General features: G+C 42.7%; 1 protein-coding gene across 3 annotated transcripts in view; it reads right to left on the reverse strand.

Moving 5' to 3' along the window:
* Positions 1 to 14,333, reverse strand: part of LOC144499766 (lysosomal proton-coupled steroid conjugate and bile acid symporter SLC46A3) — a 34,717-nt gene extending 20,384 nt beyond the window's left edge. The window contains exons 1-2 of one of the 3 annotated variants that reach the window (XM_078222198.1): positions 14,112 to 14,333; positions 6,703 to 6,918 (exon numbers count right to left, since the gene is read on the reverse strand). In XM_078222198.1, the coding sequence (XP_078078324.1) occupies positions 6,703 to 6,894 (192 nt within the window). In that variant the 5' untranslated portion in view covers positions 6,895 to 6,918; positions 14,112 to 14,333. The remainder of the gene's footprint in view (positions 1 to 6,702; positions 6,919 to 14,111) is intronic. The other 2 variants (XM_078222201.1, XM_078222199.1) reach the window with 2 other exon arrangements.
* Between the last annotated feature and the right edge of the window lie 6,258 nt (positions 14,334 to 20,591).

Below are 20,591 nucleotides of genomic sequence, written 5' to 3' on the forward strand. Positions count from 1 at the left end.
GAGCACTATTACAATGGACCAAATGGTTCTATGATCACTATGTTCTGCCTGTTTTGGCCTCTCAAACATCACCGGCTTTCTTTGCTCTGCCACTGACAACCACATGTCAGGTGCCTATGCCCCAAGCTCTGGATTTTCCTCCCTAAACCTTTCAGTCTTCTTCTTTAAAGCCTAACTCTGACCAAGATTTTGGTTACCTGCACTAATAGTTTCCTGGTAAAACAGCAATTCACTTGTAGTTCTTTCTTAATTTAGTATATTGTAGTTGTTGCAGTTCAATCCACAAGTGTGACGTGGAGCTTCCAGTTGCTTGCCATTTTAATTCTCTGCCCCTCTCCCACCCTGACCTCCCAACCCATGGCTTCCTACACTGTTCCAATGAAGCTCAATGGAAGTTTGAGATACAGCATCTCATCTTTGGGATTAGGCACATTACAGCCTGCCGGATCAAAATTTCAGCACAACAATTTCGGATCATAATCATTGCCAATGTTTCCTTTAAAGTTTTGTTTTTATGCACAGCCAGTTTTTTTTTAATGCATGGTGCCTTTAAATTTTCCTGTGCAGATGTACAGATGCAGTATTAAAACAGATAAAAGTTAAAAGTTTATTTATTAGTCACAAGTAAGGCTTACATTAACACTGCAATGATGTTACCATGAAATTCCCCTAGTCGCCACAGTCCTACGCCTGTTCGGGTCAATGGACCTAACCAGCTCGTCTTTCAGAATGTGGGAGATACTTTCCACAGTGCCACTTAGTTGTATACACATGCAGTTTAGCAGAAACATTTGGGAAGAAAGTCCTGGTAATGATTTGTGTGATAACAACCCCCCCCCCCCCCCCCAATGCTCTGCATGGGGAATCACTAATTGACCTCCCAGTTGGGCTCGTTGAATACGAGCTCCATGGGGACCGGTAATTAGCCAACCAGGCAGAGTTTGTATACCGAGCCATATATAAAGCAAGACCCCGAGAGGGTCCATTAAAATTTTAGTCCCGGTTAGGGCCTGTTGTGTTCACCACAGGCTTATGGTTATTGTTTATTTTCATTTAGTGCAATGAAAGCACAATTCCTTCACAGCCTTCTCCTGGAGTTGTTATATTGGCAACAAGGTAAACGGAATGTTTGGGCAACCCTGCTCACCAAATCCTGGTAAGCCTCTATCATTCAGTTTTGCAATGCCATTTTTTGGGAAATTGGAGCCATATGACACGGGTATTGAGGACTGGCCACAATAAGCTGAGAGAATGAGGTACTTCATTCAGGCAAATGAAATAGAAGGAGATACTCAGTAAATGTCATTTTGTTGACTGCGCGTGGGGCTGCAACATTCAGTATTATAAAAAGTCTGATGTATCCGGAAACACCAGAGTCTAAGAGCTTTGATGAGTTAGTAGAAATAGTGGCAAATCATTACGATCCTAAACCTTCTGTGATCTTGCAACCATACAGGTTCAATAAAACTATTAGATCTGCAGGGGAACCAGTGATGGAATTCCTGACACAACTAAGAAAACTGGCAGAGCATTGCAAATATGACACAGCATTACCAGAAATGCTGAAAAACCATTTAGTGTGCGGCATAAATGATCTAGCAATGCAAAGAAGGCTTTTGATAGAGCCAAACCTAGATTTTGAAAAACTATAGAGCTGGCCTTAGCTCGGGGAATGCAGAGAACAGGGCCCAAGAGCTGCAAGGATCAAAGTTGGTAATGTCCACAGGCTCGGGCGAGTCCCCAACTGCAGACCAAGGTCCCCAGTTGAACATAGTCATGAAACCTGGCCTCAGGTGAGGAAAAATAAGCAAGCAAAGAAACCAGGAAATTCCAACACTGGCAAAGAGAGTTCCACAGTTTAGGGAACGACCAGCACTGTACATGCAGCCAGGGAGCCCACCCCAAGCAAGGTTACCAAAGCGAACAGAGCATGCAATGCCCATATCGAAGAACAAAGCCCACCTCAAAACAGAACGTACCAGATAAGTTAGGCAGAAGAGGAGGAACTAACATTACTAATTGCGCCACCACACCAAAGATGGCCCCAACGCAGATACAGCTCCAAGTGAATGGATACCCATTGGATATGGAGGTGGACACGGGGGCAGCCGTATCTACTGTAGGGAAGTGTGAATCTAAAAGGTTATGATTGGGTGTCTTTCCACTCAAGTTGAAGGACACCAAGGCAAGATTGGCAACTTATACAGGAGAGCCACTACAAGTAGAAGGGACCACACAACTCCAGTCACATATGGGCAACAAACAGTTCGACTCCCGTTGATAGTGGTACAGGCCAGGCCCCAGGTAGTCCCAATGTTAAAGCCGGACAACACAATTCGCCTTTGTGGTGATTATAAGATGACAGTGAATAAAGCATCTCATTTAGACAAATATCCAATGCCACGAATAGATGACCTCTATGCAAAGCTATCCAGAGGCCAGATTTTCTCAAAGCTGGATACGAGTCATGCATACCTCCAGTTAGAACTAGAAGAGTCATCAAGAAAGTACATTGCTGTAAACACATATAAGGGTTTCTAGGAATACACTCACCTACCATTCAGGGTATCATTGGCCATATGTGCCATCTTCCAAAGAGTAATGGAAGGCATATTGCAGGGAATACCCAGAGTGGCAGTTTGAGTGGCAGTGACACCTAGACGATGTTCTAATCATAGGAGCCATTGTCAAGGAACACCATGAAAATTTAGCAGAAGTCTTACGGCGGTTTTCGGTAGCCAGGGTCACACTAAAAAGAGAAAAATGCTTTTTCCAAGCAGGGAAGGTAATATATCTCAGATACAGGGTCAACAAAGACAGTCTACATCCAGATGAAGGTAAGAGCCATGAAAGAGGCTCCAACACCAAGGAACACGACGGAATTAAAATCGTTCCTTAGCCTGATAGATTATTATGAAAGTTCATCAGACCTTACCGGCACCCCAAAATACGTTGTTGAAAAAGCATCAGAAGTGGACATGGAAAGAACCACAGGAGGATGCTTTTGAGAGGGTAAAACACCAACTGCAGTCGGACAATGTGTTGACCCATTTCAACCCGGAAAGGCCGTTGGCCATAACATGCGATGCCTCTCCTTACAGAATAGGTGCAGTACTATTGCACCGATGGAACAACAGGATGGAGCACCTGATTGCATATGCCTCAAGGACATTAGCCAATGCGGAAAGAGGGTACGCACAAATAGAAAAAGAGTGGCAATGGTCTTCGCGGTGAAGAAATTCCATCAATATGTGGGGAGTCAACACTTTACAATTGTAACAGACCACAAACCTCTGTTGGGCCTTCCCCCCCCCCCCCCCGAGCACAAAACGATCCCTCCTATAGTGTCAGCCTGAATACAGCAATGGCCACTATTACTAGACATTTATAAATATACCCTGGAACATAGTCCAGGGACATAAGTCGCCACGCAGATGCTCTGAGTCATCTACATTTGGCCACAAGCTTTCCGTCACCACCAAAAATGGACAAAGTAGCAATGACATTAAATTTTATGGACACTGCCAATTTTGGAAAATCAAATAAAGACTTGGACTCGAAACGACCATACATTGGCAAAACTAAGCCACATGATATTAAATGGAGGAATGCAAGAATGTCCGGCACAAGATTTGAAGCCGTATGCGACAAAATACCCGGAACTAAGCATAGAAGATGGCATTATCCTGTGGGGAGCCTGGGTAGTTATCCCATGTCCTGTCCAAAGGCCCATCCTTCAAGAATGTCATAATGGCCATCCAGGTGTATCAAAAATGAAGATGTTAGTGAGAAGCTATGTCTGGTGACCTGGAATTGATGTGACATAGAGAACATGGTAAAAACATGTAGAATGTGCCAGGAAAACCAGAAGGCACCACCAGTAGCCTCTTTACATCCCTGGGAATGCCAGGAAAGCCATGGATTTGGATACATCCAGATTTTGCAGGATAATTTATGGGCTCCATGTTTTTATTGTTAATCGATGCCCATTCTAAGTGGACGGGGGTGCACAGGATGATTTCCACCACATCGCAAAACAAAATAGTGAAACTGCGACAATCTTTTAGTATCCATGGAATCCCCAGACACTTTAGTGATGGAAAACCCATTTACCAGTAGGGAATTTAAGACATTTATGGAAACAAATGGAATACGACATGTCAGCACAGCCTCTTACCACCCATCACTGAATGGACTAACGGAACGAGCTATCCATATTTTTAAGGGGAATGAAAAACAGACCAGGGGATCTTTAGACACCATAGAGTCATAGAGGTTTACAGCATTTGGCCCAACTTGTCCATGCCATCCTTTTTTTACCACTAAGCTAGTCCCAATTGCCTGCGTTTGGCCCATATCCTTCTATACCCATCTTACCCATGTAACTAAAAATGCTTTTTAAAAGACAAAATTGTATCCGCCTCCACTACTACCTCTGGCAGCTTGCTCACCACCCTGTGTGTGAAAAAATTGCCTCTCTGGACCCTACTGTATCTCTCCCCTCTCACCTTAAATCTATGCCCTCTGGTTTTAGACTCCCCTATCTTTGGGAAAAGATATTGACTATCTACCTTATCTATGCCCCTCATTATTTTATAGATACCTATCAGATCACCCCTAAGTCTCCTATGCTCCAGGGCAAAAAGTCCCGGTCTATCCAACCTCTTCTTATAACTCAAACCAACAAGTTTCGGTAGCACCCTAGTAAATCTTTTCTGCACTCTTTCTAGTTTAATAATATCATTTCTATAATAGGGTGACCAGAAATGGCACATTTTCTCTTCAGTTATAGAACGATGCCACATGTAATGATAAGTGTAGCCCCGGCCGAGTTACTGATGGGCAGGTGCCTATGGACTAGCCTAAGCCTTACATTCTCGAACCTAAATAGAAGAGTGGAAGAGAAGCAAGAAGCCCAAAAAAGGGGCCATGATAAAATAAAAGCAGATAGAGTATTTTCGGAGGGAGACATGGTCTTAGTGCGAAAGTTTGGAGGCAGCACTCAATGGACACCAGGAACAATTCTCTTTGAAACAGGGCCAGTGTCCTACATGATAAAAGTTGGAGACACAGTACAAAGACTCTATCTGCTTTTATTTTATCATGGCTCCTTTTTTGGGCTTCTTGCTTCTCTTCCACTCTTCTATTTAGGTTCGAGAATGTAAGGCTTAGGCTAGTCCATAGGCACCTGCCCATCAGTAACTCGGCCGGGGCTACACTTATCATTACATGTGGCATCATTCTATAACTGAAGAGAAAATGTGGACCACCTAAAACGTCGGGAACTGTCAATAGAAGCAGCCAGAGGACCCAAGTACACGGAGGGAGGACAAAACACCTCTACCAACGGGAGGCCCCAAAACGCCATATAAGAGCTCCGACTCTGAAATGGAGACTGAAACAGCAGAAGTTCAACTGGAAGCCATTGGTGAGGAAGAACCACCTCAAATAATACTTCATCGGTCGTCGAGAAAGAGGCACTCACCCAATACATTATACCCCGCCTGACCAGGTGGAGCATGAAATAAGAAAAAGCCTCCAGGCCAAAGAGCGAAGGGAGCACTGGTGCCCAAGGAGTGAGGGAGAGCCCTCGGACTCGGAGGGGTAGGGGTATGATAGCCCCCATAATCTGCATGGGGAATCATTAATTGACCTTGCTGAATACGAGCTCCTTGGGGACTGGTCATTATCCAACCAGATGGAGCTTGTATACCGAGTCCTGTATAAAGCAAGACTCTGAGAAGGTCTATTAACCTTTTAGTCCTGGTTGGGACATGTTGGGTGGGATTTTGCAGCCTCGCTCGAGCCAAAACCGGAAAATCCCATCCGAGGTCAACAGACATTTCCATTGTCTGTCTCTTGCCCGCTCCGATTCCGTGGCGGGCGGGGCGGTAGAATTCCGGCAGTTGTGTTCACCACAGGCTTGTGCTCAATGTTTATTTTCATTTAGTGCAATAAAAGCACAGTTCCTTCACAGCTGTCTTCTGGAGTTATCATAATATGGTTGACGGTAAGTCACTCCTGCCTATTCCACCTTTACAGACTGTTGGTTCCTTCCTCCCCTCCTGCCCCTGCCTTTCCCTGCACGTATACTTGCTCAAAACCTGTGATATCTGTAGCATTTTCTAATTCTGATGAAAAGATCACAGACCTGTAATGTTAACTCAGTTCCTCTCTCCTCACCTATGTTGGCCTGTTGAGTACTTCCAGTTCCTTCTGCTTATATATCAGATTTCCAACATTTGTATTATGTTCCCTTTTCTATTAGCTCCTCATGTGACTTGAAGTCAACTTTTGTTTGATATCACTCCTGTGAAGTGCCTTGTGGCGTTCTGCTACATTAAAAGTGCTGAAAAATGCACATTGCTATCACAGGTTAGGAAGTGTGGCGACTGGGGGATTTTCACAGTAACTTCATTGCGCTGTTAATGTAAGCCTACTTGTGACACTAATAAATAAACTTTAAAAAATACCTGTGCATTGTAAGAGTTAAATTGTTTTTTGTTTTACAAATTCCACATTTTCTAATCAAATATGAATTGATTTATCCAAACTACAGTAAATGGTTTCAAAAAGTTATAATTATAAAGACAAGGTACCACTTATTGCAATGACAATGTTAACAACTTCTATGACCCAGAAAATGATTTACAATTGCACTTTAAAAATTAACTTAATGGGAGATCATTTACCGATACTGACCTGTTGTTTTATGTACACAGGGTCACTGTGGTTCTGGTGGCAGGAGGAATTACTTTCATTCTCAACGAAGCTGCTGTTTGTTTCCCTCTCCCATATCCTGCGATAAATATACTGCTGAATTAAGAGAAAATTTACCAAACCAGACAAGGCGTAAAGTGCAATAACAGGTTCAACAAGAAACAGCCTTTTCATTGTTCGTGGAAGACGCGCAGGCCCCTGTGTGTAAAACAGTAATCAAAGAAAACCATTGTTATCAAAATAGCGTGGACTTAAGAAGAAAACTAAACCTAAATTAGAACTAATCAAGTGGAACACAAAAAAAATCAGTATGTCTAGCTCCAGTTTTGTTTATTGTTATTGTTTATTGTCATGTTCAGCTAAATAATTACTGCTGACAAAAGACAATGTGCAAATAACTACATTTTTAACCACTGGGATAATCATCCTTGTTCTGTCTAGATAATGCCATACAGACATTCATTGCTGCACTGAGAACTGTTATCCAACATTGAAATAACCATATTGATCATGTTTAATTATTGCTGAAAACAGAGACCTGTTGGTTGAAAATTTTCAGCCACCCCACCCCACCCCCCTCCCCACCCTCCCGCCATGAGTTCCCAAGTGGCAGAGGGTATGATCAATAGGAAAACCCATTGACAGCGGTAGGACTGAATAATCCAATGGTGGACCATGTCTGCTGCCACAAAACACTCTGCGGGGGGGGGGGAACAAACACAAGAATACCAAATTTCAAACAATCACAATTTATACAGCAGGCGAAAGAGGCTGCTGATTGGTTGGCAAGTTGACTCTGACTGGCTAAGGCATTAACATGAGAAAGTAACAGCTCCCCAAGCTCCTGGATAAATCAAAGAAAGGCTCAAGGCTTGAACATATTCTTTTTGTTTTCAGAAAACAGCTCCCATGTTCAAGGGAGAAAATGTTCAAACAAAATGAATAAAGCCTGCTTAGACAGATTTTTGATCAATAAGGGAGTCAAGGGTTATTGGGACAGGCAGGAAAGTGGAGTTAAGGTTGCAGTCAGGTTAGCCACGATCTTATTGAATGGTGTTGCAAGTTTGGTGATGGGTTGAATGGCTGACTCATGTTCCTATAATTTTTATCTTATTCCAGGTTTTAAACTGGAATGTTGACCCAGTCCAGTCTATTTTTTACAGCTGGCAAAGGAACCTCACGAGAGTCATGCGCCAACTAAACATGTGTTCCACCCTTCCAAAGGAATCTCATTACCACAAAGAAACTTTACTTCTTCTTCCAGGCAGAGACTAGGGCGGGTGATAACTATGTTACTGCAGCTGCTGAGTTGCACTTCCTTTATCGGCATACTTCTTTCTGGCTTCAACTGTCTGACCCCAACTGCTGAGCCCAAAAGCCCATTTTATGAAAAGATGTGTTTCTATTCAAATGAAACCACTCTGGGTCTGAACCAGTTTAGTCTAGAAGAATAATAGCCCTGGTTGAATGATTATGAGTATCTAAACGATAATGGGAAGGGTGGGGAAAGTCCAGAAAGGTAGAGGATCAATAAAGTTGTTGGAACAGAAATAAACAATTTAGCTAAATTATGGGAAAATATCAGAGGAGAAAGAGGACAGAAAAGGGGGAGGTTAGTGGTTAGCACTGCTGCCTCACAGCGCCAGGGACCCGGGTTCAATTCTCAGCTTGGGTCACTGTCTGTGTGGAGTTTGCACATTCTCCCCGTGTCTGTGTAGGTTTCCTCCGGATGCTCCGATTTCTTCCCACTGTCCAAAGATGTGCAGGTTAGCTGGATTGGCCATGCTAAATTGCCCCTTAGTGTCAGGGGGACGAAGTAGGGTAAATGCAAGGGGTTATGGGAATACGCCTGGGTGGGATTGTGGTCAGTGCAGACTCTATGGGCCGAATGGCCTCCTTCTGCACTGTAGGATTCAATGATAGAGTAAAATATCGAATGATTATATAGAATGAGGCCATCCAGCCAATCATGTTGGTGCTGGCCCTCTGAAGAAGCAATTCACTTATTGCCCATTTCCCTCCTTCTCCGAGGAGCCCCACACATTTTCCTTTTCAGATAATAGTCCTGAACCATCCTAAATACCTTGACCGAACCTGCCTCCACCACTCTTAGGCAGTGCGTACCTGGCCCTTATCACTTGCTGTGTGTAAAAGCATTTCCTCAAGTCACCATTGCTTTTTTGCCACTCACCTCAAATCTGTGCCTTCTGAATCGACCGATGGGAACAGTTTATCCCCTGTCTACTCTGCCCAGATCCCTCATCATTTTGCATAGCTCTATCAAATCTCAACCTTCACTACTCCAAGGAGAAGAATCCTAACTCCTTCAAATCTTTTGATGCAAATGAAATCCCTTATCCCAGAACAATTCTCACAAATCTTTTCTGCATCCACTCTGATACCTTTACATCTTCCCTAAAGTGTGGCACCCAGAACTGAATGCAATACTCCATTTGTGGCCAAACCAGTGCTCTATGCACATTAACCTAACTTCCTTGCTTTTCTACACTTTGTCCCTCTTTATAAAGCCCAGGCTGTTGTGTACTTTATTAAACATGTCGACCTGTATTGCCACTTTCAATGTTACATGGATATATAGACCCAGGTCCCTCTACTCCTGCACCACCTTTATAATTGAAGCCTTTATTTTTTATTACTTCTCAGTGCTCTTCCTTCCAAAATGAATCACTTCATACTTCTCTGCATTAAATTTCATCTCCCACCTATTCCACCAACTTGTCAATGCCTTTTTGAAATTCTAAATTATGCTCCTCACAGTTCACAATGGTTCCAAGTTTTGTATCATCCATAAATTTTGAATTGTGCCCTATACACCGAGGTCTAGGTCATTAATATGTATCAGGAAGAGCAGGGATTCCAACAGCTTCCACTGGGGAACGCGACTATAAACCTTGTTCCAGTCAGATAAATAGTGGAACAGTGCTTGGCATTGCTGCCTCACAGCGCCAGGGACCTGGGTTCGATTCCGGCCTTAGGTGACTATGTGGGGTTTGCATGTTCTCCCCGTGTCTGTTTGGGTTTCATCCAAATGCTCTGGTTTCCTCCCAAATTCCAAAGATGTGCAGGTTAGGTTGATTGGCCGTGCTAAATTGACCCTTAATGTCAGGGGGACTAGCAGGGTAAATACATGGGGTTATGGGGATAGAGCCTGGGTGGGATTGTTGTCGGTGCATTGTCAATGGACCAAATGGCCTCCATCTATAGGGATTCTAAAACTGTTCACTGCTACTCTGTTTCCTATCTTTGTGTCACTCAGCCAATTTTGTATCCATGTTGTTACTGTCCCTTTTGTTCCATGAGCTCTAACTTTGCTCACAAGTCTGCTGTATAATGAAGAATCATAAAGATGCAGCTGTGAACCATTGAAGAGCAAAGTTGAACACAATAAGGAGGTATCTTGGGCAGCATTAAAAATAGTGGGAAATATTCAAATTTGAAATGTTCCTATCCCCAGCAGTAATATCCTCCCCCTTAGAAAGAATCAACTTTTGTTTTGTAGTGCATCTTTCATGATCTCAGAGGTCCTAAAGTACTTCACAGCCAATTAAGCTCTTTAATGGTGTATCACCACTGTAATGCAGGGAAACACTACAACTCATTTAAACACAAATAGCAAAGTGATGGATGACCAAGTAATTTGTTTCTTTAGTGGTATTAGTTGAGGGATATATGTTAGTCAGAACTCAGCTTCTTCAAGTAGTGCTATGGAATCTATTACAATCACTTAAGATGGCAGAATTGTTCTTGTGCAATTTCTCATCTGAATGTTGAAACTCTGAAAGTGTTGCACTAACTCAGGTTGAAGTAAAGTGTCAGATTCAATTATGCGTCGAACTCTGTGGAGTGGAGCTTAAACCCAGGGTTACCTAATTGAGGAGAAAATACTACCACTTAGCCAACGTCGAGTCCAAAACTAAAAAAAAAAGTTAGAAATAAACATTCTCTCACGCACCTCCATTTCAAAATGAAGTTTATATGAATTTTGTAATTTATGTTTAGTATTATCACAGGTTGACAGTGGAAGAGAAAACTATTGCCTATTTGGTTTAATAACAAATCAAAAAATCCTTGAATGTTTTATTCAAATTTCCTAACAAATATGTAAATTTCAAAGCTTAAGAAATCTCTAGAAATCTGCAGTTTGAATATAACCATGAACCTAATTTTTACACAGTACTGATTTTCTTGACTGAAATATTTAGTTCCTTCCCTCTGCACAATTTTACAAGTTTATTATGTTCATGGAAGGTTTGTGAAATTTATTCCCAGCAATCAAATAAATGAAGCATGCTTACTCTGTACAAGAACGAGGTGGCAGAACAAATATGGTAAAGTGCACTTAAAATAGCCAACTAATGTAAAACCTAAAAATATAAAACATATTTTTCCTATCCCTTAATCCTAAATCAGAAACACTAATAAACACAAAATTCTGAAAATACGTCACAGGCCAACTAGAATCTACAAACAGAAAAAGTCATGAGTTGTCAAGTATTTACCGTTCATCAGTATTCTGATAAAAGACACAACAGAAAGATTATTAATATATGAAACTACAGAAATTTACTGGACAGAAATACGGCCCTTCAACCCATCAGGGTGATTTTCAGCTGGTCATTTCTTGAATGAAAAACCAGCATCCAGCAAAGCAAATTCCTAGTGGGGACCTATCTTTTTTCCTATCTAATTCAATTTTCAGGAATGTCTTTAAATGGACTCCAAATAATCCTGGACAAAACAGAGTGTTTAAATATGAAAATCCTACTGTTCTATCTCTCTCTAAAGCAGTGATGGGCAACCTAGGCTAGTAAGTGGGCAGCATGAGTGGCTCTCCTTCATTCCATAGGCCACAAGATTGAAATCAGGCTTGATTTGATTTTGATTTGATTTATTATTGTCACATGTATTAACATATAGTGAAAATTATTGTTTCTTGCGCGCTATACAGCCAAAACATACCGTTCATAGAGAAGGAAATGAGAGAGTGCAGAATGTAGTGTTACAGTCATAGCTTGTGCACTAACCATGACCCTATGAATAGGATTAAGTTTAAAGTTTATTTATTTTGTCACAAGTAAGCTTACATTAACGCTGCAATGAAGTGAAAATCCCCTAGTCGCCACACTCCGGCACCTGTTCGGGTACACGGAGGGAGAATTTAGCAATACACCTAACCCAGCTTGCCTTTCGGACTGAGAGAGGAAACCGGGGCACCCAGAGGAAGCCCACGCAGACTCGGGGAGAACGTGCAGACTCCGCATAGACAGTGACCCAAGCCGGGAATTGAACCCGGGTCCCTGGTGCTGTGAGATAGCAGTGCTAACCACTGTGCCACCGTGCTGTATTTCATAATGAGTTATAGAAAATGTTTAATCATTCATATGTCAGTAGAACTGTCATCAACTTCAAATGGTAAAAACAAAAATATATATATACATTGAACCCAGAGGGAGGGCACAACTCTCTCAGCCAATCATCATGCACCTCACTTCACTTGTCCTTGCATTAGGTGTCTATAACTTCAGTCTTACCAGTAGTAAAAAAGCTACTTGTATGGAAATCAGTGGAATGTGGCAATGGTCAACACAATGTTTCATGGACCACATTCAGAACCCAGATAGGCCGCATGTGGCTCCTAGGCCATAGGTTGCCCCCCACTGCACTACAACCCTTTCCTTTGGCTGGTTACAATTCTTTTGCTTTGCAATTGATAGGTGGCCTGCTGTATATTTTCTATATTTTTAATATGTTTAATTTCAGGTTTGTAATATTTGGTGATTTTCTTCCCTTGTTTACAGGTAATTAGAAAACATGTATAATACACAGGTAGTTATCATAGAATTACAAAATGTTATGGCACAGGGGAATGATGTTTAGCCCATTGAATCCATGCCAACTCTATGCAAGAGCAATTTAACTGGTCCCACTCCCCTCCTATCTTCTCTCTGCAATTTATTTTCTCTAGACATGCTGGCGGAATGTAAATTCAATTTTTAGAAAAATCTGGAATTGAATGCAATTCTCAGAATAGTGACCATTAAACTATCATTGGCTATTGTAAAACTCTTGTGGTTCACTAATGTCCTTAGCTAGTTTGGGCTATGTGACCCCAAAGAAATGTGGTTAACCTCTAAGCGTTCTCTGATATGTCTTAGCAAGCCACTCAGCTCAAGGGAAATTAGGGATGAGCAACAATGTCAATCATGTCAGCAAAGCCTATGTCCCATGAAACTATACATTTTTAAAAAGGCATTTATCCAATCCTCTTTTGAAAGCCATGGTTAAATCTGCCTCCATGACTCTCTCAGGCGATGCATTCCAGATCCTAAACACTCACTCCGGAAAAACATTTTTCCTCATGTCACCTTTGGTTCTTTTGCCAATCACCTTAAATCTGTGCCCTCTGGTTCTCGACCCTTCTGTTGGACTACAACTCAGTTGGTCATCAATAGCTCTTTGCACTGGAAAACCAACAAGTTTCAGGCAGACCAGAGTATCTTTCACCGAGCTGATGGTTCTGCAGCTGCAATTTTACGTGTGCTGAGGACAGCCTCCTGTGTTACAGAGCTGCTCGGGCCGATGAACCTCACAAAGACCATTGCACCTTTTGCCAGACTTGCTTTGCAAAGGCTCAAAAATGGATCACTTCAAACTTCTCTGCACTGTCATCTGCCCTTTCCATCAGAATGCAGCACTATTCCCCTCACAGCTCACAATGCTTCTCATTTTTGTGGCAGCTGCACATTTTGAAACTGTGCCCTGTGCAGCCAAGTTATTAATATCTATCAAGAAGTGCGGTGGCCAGAAAGTTTTCTCCTCTTTCAAAAAAACAATATTCAATCAATGCAAAAAATATAGCAGTTAGTAACACTTCAAAAACAAAAAAATGCTGAACAACAGAAAATGTTGGCTCTGTGCTTAAGTTTATTTATTAGTGTCACAAGCCTACTTATTGCAATGAATGCAATAAATGCAATGCACTAATGCAATGAAGTAACTGTGAAAATCTCTTAGTTGCCACACTGTGGCGGCACCTATTCAGGTACACTGAGGGAGAATTCAGCATGGCCAAATCAGCACGTCTTTCAGACTGTGGGAGGAAATCAAGAGCACCCAGAAAAAACCTACACAGACACGGGGAGAACGTGCAAACTCCACACAGACAGTGACCCCAAGCCGGGAATCGAACCCAAGTCCCTGGCGCTGTGAGGCAGCAGTGCTAACCACTGTGCCACCCACCGTGTTCTGCCTCCACAGATTATGCAGAGCTCGTCCAGCATTTTCTGTTTGAGTTTTCAGACCCCAGCATCCGCGGTATTTTTTGCCTTTATAACAAGTTCTTTGCTCCGTTCGTTCCCGGGTTTGTTTACCTCTGGTGACTGCGCAATTTGTCAAGTGGACCTGCCTGACAGTGTCTTCGCCTCCCGCCCCCGGAGCTGCTGCTGCTGGGACAAGGCCGGATCGCGCGCTGGACAGATGTTTCCGAATGTCACCGACTGGCAGATTCCAATGCAACGTCGGTCATTCCAGGGCAATGTCCTGCCTGGGGAGGGAGGGAGGGAGATACAACCCCTTCGCCCCTCCCCCGCCCCGCCCCATTGATCCAGCGCGAGGGCGCGGCTGGCCGGACGTTCAGCCGCGATTGGTTTGTGCACTGTCAATCAACGAGAGAGGGACGGAGCCATTCGGCTGGGCTCGAGGCGCTGCCTGGCGGTTGTGGCGGTTAGTGCGCTGGGGGTTTGTTTACTCTGGGCTGACAGGCCCAGGCAATCAGACTTTATTCAGGAATGCAAGACAAGGAAAGGATTATATAATCCTCTACAAAGAACCCTATCAACCTCCTCCTCCACCCCATGATTATCATAATCTCTTCACAATCCCGGCTAAAAACAGGAGATTTTATAGAGGATTATAGATTTGATTTGATATAATCATAGAAATCATAGAAACCCTACAGTGCAGAAAGAGGCCATTTGGCCCATCGAGTCTGCACCGACCACAATCCCACCCAGGCCCTACTCCCATATCCCTACATATTTACCCACTAATCCCTCCAACCTACGCACCTCAGGACACTAAGGGGCAATTTTAGCATGGCCAATCAACCTCACCCGCACATCTTTGGACTGTGGGAGGAAACCGGAGCACCTGGAGGAAACCCACGCAGACACGAGGAGAATGTGCAAACTCCACACACAGTGACCCAAGCCAGGAATTGAACCCAGGTCCCTGGAGCTGTGAAGCAGCAGTGCTAACCACTGTGCTACCGTGCCCACCCTCTCCACCACCACACACACAACCGCCCCCCCCCCGCCCAATCCCTTCACAATCCAGGGCAAAGATGAATCTATTGAACAACCCAGCAGCAAACAAAATCATAGGAGCACTGAAATTTTTTTAAAAATTCATTTCCTGTCAACATTTTTATTTGTTATAAAAACCACATATGGGTGTGGAGATAAAACTTGTCTGAAAGGGTGGAGTGCTTCCAGATCATGTGAGGGGGAACTCTGGCAATTAGAACAGAGTTTGGCAATCCCAGCTGTTGAAGTTAGTGGTTAAAATAGAGGTTATGACTACATTTAAGAACAAGCTAAATAGATGAATGAAGGAATAGGCAATGAAGTTGGATGAGCAGGTGATTAGGATTGTTGTTCCTGGTCTCTGTCCTGAGATAACCTGGTTGAATGTTGTAAGCAGTGTTGGACGGAACCGCTTTTATTTACAGAGAGATTATGACACAAAAACAGACCATTGGGCCCAAGTCCAAGTGCTGATGTTTGCATTTCACTGCATGTCTGGGAGCAAATCTCCTCCGAGTTCCTCTGAAGCTTTAACTTAGGACCGTGAGGGACCCAGTTGCTATGTGTCACCACACAGAGACACAACTGAGGACTTTCCAATGGAGAGGCTGTGTGCTGACAGGGATATACTTAGACATTTGGCTTGCTTTTTCACATTGCTGCTAACCAGCCATGTAGGCTGAAAATGAGAAGCAAATTGGTACACAAAAGCAGAAAGCTAACTCTCTACACTTCACAAAGATTTATATGCACTTTGACCTATGATATTTCTGCAGATTCTGGATTGAATTATGTTTACAGGTTAGGCTTCATGAAGAGAGATATTGGGAGAATTGTTCTCAGCAGAAGGTTAGAATGTATTGTCAGAAATAGTGGCGGAAGCAAAATCTATCACAGCTTTTAACAGAGCAACAATTAAAAGTTTGAAAAAGAACTTTAAAGGATAAGGGGATTGGCACTTAGAACCATAGAATCCTGACAGTGCAGAAACAGGCCATTCAGCCCATTGAATCTGCACTGACCCTCTGGAAGAGCATCTCACCCAGACCCTACCCCTCTTACCCTGTGAATTTAGCATGGCCAATCCATCTAACCTGCATATCTTTGGAGTGTGGGAGGAAACTGGAGCACCCAGAGAAAACCCGCACAGACATGGGGAGAACGTGCAAACTCCACGCAGACAGTGACCCGAGGCTGGAATTGATTTCCTCGGATGGATGTAGCTATTACTAGGGGGCATAACTATAAGGTTCATGGTGGGAGATACAGGAAGGATGTCCGAGGAAGGTTCTTTACTCAGAGAGTGGTTGGGGTGTGGAATAGACTGCCTGCTTTGATAGTGGAGTCGGACACTTTAGGAAATTTCAAGCGGTTATTGGATAGGCACATGGAGCACACCAGAATGATAGGGAGTGGGATAGCTTGATCTTGGTTTCGGACAAAGCTCGGCACAACATCGAGGGCTGAAGGGCCTGTACTGTGCTGTACTGTTCTATTTCTGTTGGGACTTCCAATCCCAGCAGCAAAACAGATGGAACAGCACAGCCATCCCTGGGGAAGACTGATGAATGCAGAAGAAAAGAGGTGAAGAGAGGACATGCCCCCTTTTCACATCATTGGCTGTCTTATTCAGGTAAGATTTTAAAGGTCTCAAGTCTTTCAGTGGGTGGGTGAGTGAGTGCATGAGTGAGTGGGCGGACAGTCAGGTAGGGTTAGGTGGCATTAGGGACCAGATCAGAAACTCCAAGATATATTATGAAATTAGCCTAGACTCCAACATTATTTGATTTTGACATTACTACAAGCATAAAGTGTGATTCTATTGACCCACTAGGTAGTTTTTATTAAAACAAACTTTATTTAAGAACACAGTTAGAATATAACAAAAATCAAAAGCAAACTTTTTAGAAATTAAAATACTTAAATATGACAAAGTATAATTCTTAACAGCTATCTATCTTTATAGTTCCAATTTAGCAATATCCCATATGTATAAATCCTATTTCACACCCAATCAGCACCAAAAACAGATATGCTCACATGGATGCTAGATTTCCAGGCTTTTAATCCATCTGGAGAGAAGGCACCTGCCTTCTGGCTCCCATACAGCAGTTTCCAGAGAAAGACCTACCTTCAAGTAGCAGAACTTCAGAGAAAGAGACCTATTTTCTGGCAGATCCAAGTTTCCAAATCCAGAGAGAGAAAGAGACAGAGAGCAATTTCTTCTCGCTAAAGATCCCAAACAGCAAATGAGCTGGGTTTCTCTCTGTGAGCCTAACTGTGCCCAGTCACATATCCTTACTTGCCAATCAACCTAATCAAGCCCCACTCTGAAAACCCCCAAGGGAAAACACTAAAATAACAACCTCTGCATAGGTTCAGCTTAAAACAAACATTCCAGCAATTAAGACCAATTATGGTGCTGTAGTAACAACATGGGCTGCTGGGTACACACAAAGCAGCATAGATAATAGGACTGAGTGCTAAAACAAATCCTGCACAAGAAACATGACACAAATACATTTCTTAAAGGCACAGTATCATCACAGTGGTAATCAGGTCAAGAGGGTAGGTGGGTTGAGTCACTGGGGTGAGTAGTTGGTCAGGAGTCAGTAAGATTCAGACAGGTTGGGTAGTCGGGTCAGGTCAGGGAGGGTAGTCGAGTGGGTTTGGGGTAGTCGGGTCAGGTCAGAGTGGTGGGAGTGAGAGTGGAGGGGGCATGGATGTGAGTGTTGGCTATGGTGCTGCCTTCGGATACCCTGGCTAACCTCTGAGTTAAACCCAAGTATTAACCTATATAACATGTCTAGGATAAGTATCCAGTAAGTCCCACATATCTGGACCAAGTCTCTGACACTGAGCTTAGGGTTATAGACTTTCATGGAGGCATCAGGGAAATGCCACTCAGCCCATTGGAAGTTTGAACTTCCTGGGCAAATATAACACATGTACACACACGAGGACTTCTACAGGGTGCTGATGTGCAACATGGACAAAACTCTAGATTTTACTGCTTGGGCATCAGAAGTTTTGGACCAGGATGTTGTAGCAATAACGGACACCACGCTCAAATAAGGGCAGGTTTGGATACATAATATTTCAGGAAAGATAGGGAATGGAAGCAAGGAGGAGGGGTTTGCCATATTGATTAAGGACAACATTGTAGCGCTGAAAGAGAGAGGATGTACCAGAGGGGTTCAGGACAGAATCTATTTGGCTTTATCTCGGAAACAATGGAGGCACCATTACATTGCAGTATGTATTGCATTAATGTAGCAGCTAGTAGGAAAAATGTACAGAAGCAAATATCCAAGGAACTTATAGAGAAATGAATAAAGTTCTAATGGGAGACTTTAATTATCCGAATAAAGACTGGGATCGTAGTAATGTAAAGAGCAAAGAGAGTCAAGAGTTCATAGAGTGAGTTCAGGATAATTTTATACATCAGTATGCTTCCAGTCCAATGAAAAAGGAGGCACTACTGAATCTGCTTCATGGAAATGAGGTGGGCCAAGTAGATCAAGTGTCAGTAGGGGGACGTTTAGGGGAAAGCAATCATTGTATCATTGGCTGTGGAAAAGGACAAGGAGCAAACCAGTGTAAGAATAATTAATTGGGAAAGTGCACACTTTGATGAGAATGTTTCCGGTCCAGATAAATTGGAATCAAAGATTGGCAGGCAAAACTGTAACTGAACAATGAGTTGCCTATAAAGAGGAGTAGTTTGGGCACAGTTAAGGTACTTTCCCATGAGGGGGAAACACAGGACAAACAAATCCAGTGCTCACTGGATGACAAAAGAGAGCAAGTAAGATGAAACAGAAAAAGGTTGCATATGCCAGTTGTCAGGGAGATAATACAATTGAGAATCAGGCTCAGTATAGAAAAAAACAAACAAACAAGAGAAGCAAAGAGAGAGTATGAGAAGAGACTGGCAGCTGACATAATCCAAAAGTCTGCTATAGACGTATAATTATTAAAAGTGTGGTAAAAGGAGGAGTGGGAGTAGCTGAGGGCTTAAAAGGGGATTTATACCTAGAGGTGGGGGCATGATTCAGGCACTAAATGAATACTTTGCATTTGTCTTTTTTAAGGACAAAAATGCTGTCCAAGTGAAATGCTTAATGGGTTAAAATTAACAAGGAGGAAGTATTAGATAGTCTAGCTGTACTTACAATTGATAAACTATCAGGAGCATCAGTGGTGGAGGGAATGCATGTGGTACCAATCAAGCAGGCTGCTTTGTCCTAGATGGTATCAAACTTCTCGAGTGTTGTTGGAGCTGCACCCATCCAGGCAAGTGGGGAGTATTCCATCACACTCCAGACTTGTGCCTTATAGATGGTGGATAGGCTTTGGGAAGTTAGCAGGTGTAGCCACTGTACTCCTCCTAATGCATTTATTGAGTAGCCCAGCTTCTATTGAGATTTAAAGCGGTGCTTAGAAGCATTCCCACTGTCTCTATTAATATTTATTGTAAAGGTGGAACCATGGGTGCTTTCGTATAAAAGGTCAAAACTACAAAAGGGTGTTCCCACTGACACAAAAGGTTAAACTATAATTGACACTGCTTTCACATGCAAGCTTAATGCCTGTATCAAATTCCACTCTGCTTCACGAATACTTGTTTTGAAATATGACTGAGACAATTTATCCCTTCCAATCATCTCCATGCTATTAGTCTACAGAATGAAGAAATTTCAGACGCTTAAGAGAAAGCAGTTTAGAGAGCAATGCAGATAAGACAGTGCAAAAATTATTATTGAAAATATATGGGAGGATTTAGGATTGATGCCCATTTATAGTAAGAATTAGCTGAATTGTTAAAAACATCATTGTAAGAATGAAGTATTTTTAAAAATGTAATTGTTCCAGGAAGCATAAAGCAAAATATGATATCCCATAAGCAACTTTATCCCAACAGAAGGTAATTGTAATCATTGTTAATCAATGAAAAAAATTGATCTTCCAGAATGTCTTAGCTTAGGCTAACGATAAGAAGCTGATGAATGCATAAGGCATCTTATCTCACTTTAGTAGTGTGCAGTTTAACATGCAATGATGCCCTCTCTTGGCTAAACAGCCTTTTGGCTAAGATCGCTTCTCGGCCTTTTGGCTAAGATCAATTGTAGTATGGTCGGCTGCACTTGGTTGAGGTCATTAGGTTACACTGAAGCTTCATATGTTTCATATGAAGCAATTTTTAAAAGCGGATCTCGGCCTTTTGGCTAAGATGCAAATGAGCTCAAGTCTTGGAGGAGGAACCTCCCCCTTCTCCAATCAGCTTGGCTCATGTAGATCAGGCCCAGGACAGGGTGGTTTGGTCGCTCGCCCTGTCTTGTCAGCCTGGATCTGAAGTGTCTCAACTTGTTGAGACTCTGAATTGGATTTGATTTGATTGAATTGGAAAAGTATTTTAAAAAAACAGCCTTTTGGCTAAGATCAAGTGTAGTTATGCGGATGCTGCACTTGGTTGAGGTCATTGGGCTGCATTTAAGCTTCATTTTCATATGAAGCAATTTTTAAAAGCGGCATCTTGGCCTTTTG

Source organism: Mustelus asterias, chromosome 10, assembly GCF_964213995.1.
Source record: "Mustelus asterias chromosome 10, sMusAst1.hap1.1, whole genome shotgun sequence".
Lineage (NCBI taxonomy): Eukaryota > Metazoa > Chordata > Chondrichthyes > Carcharhiniformes > Triakidae > Mustelus > Mustelus asterias.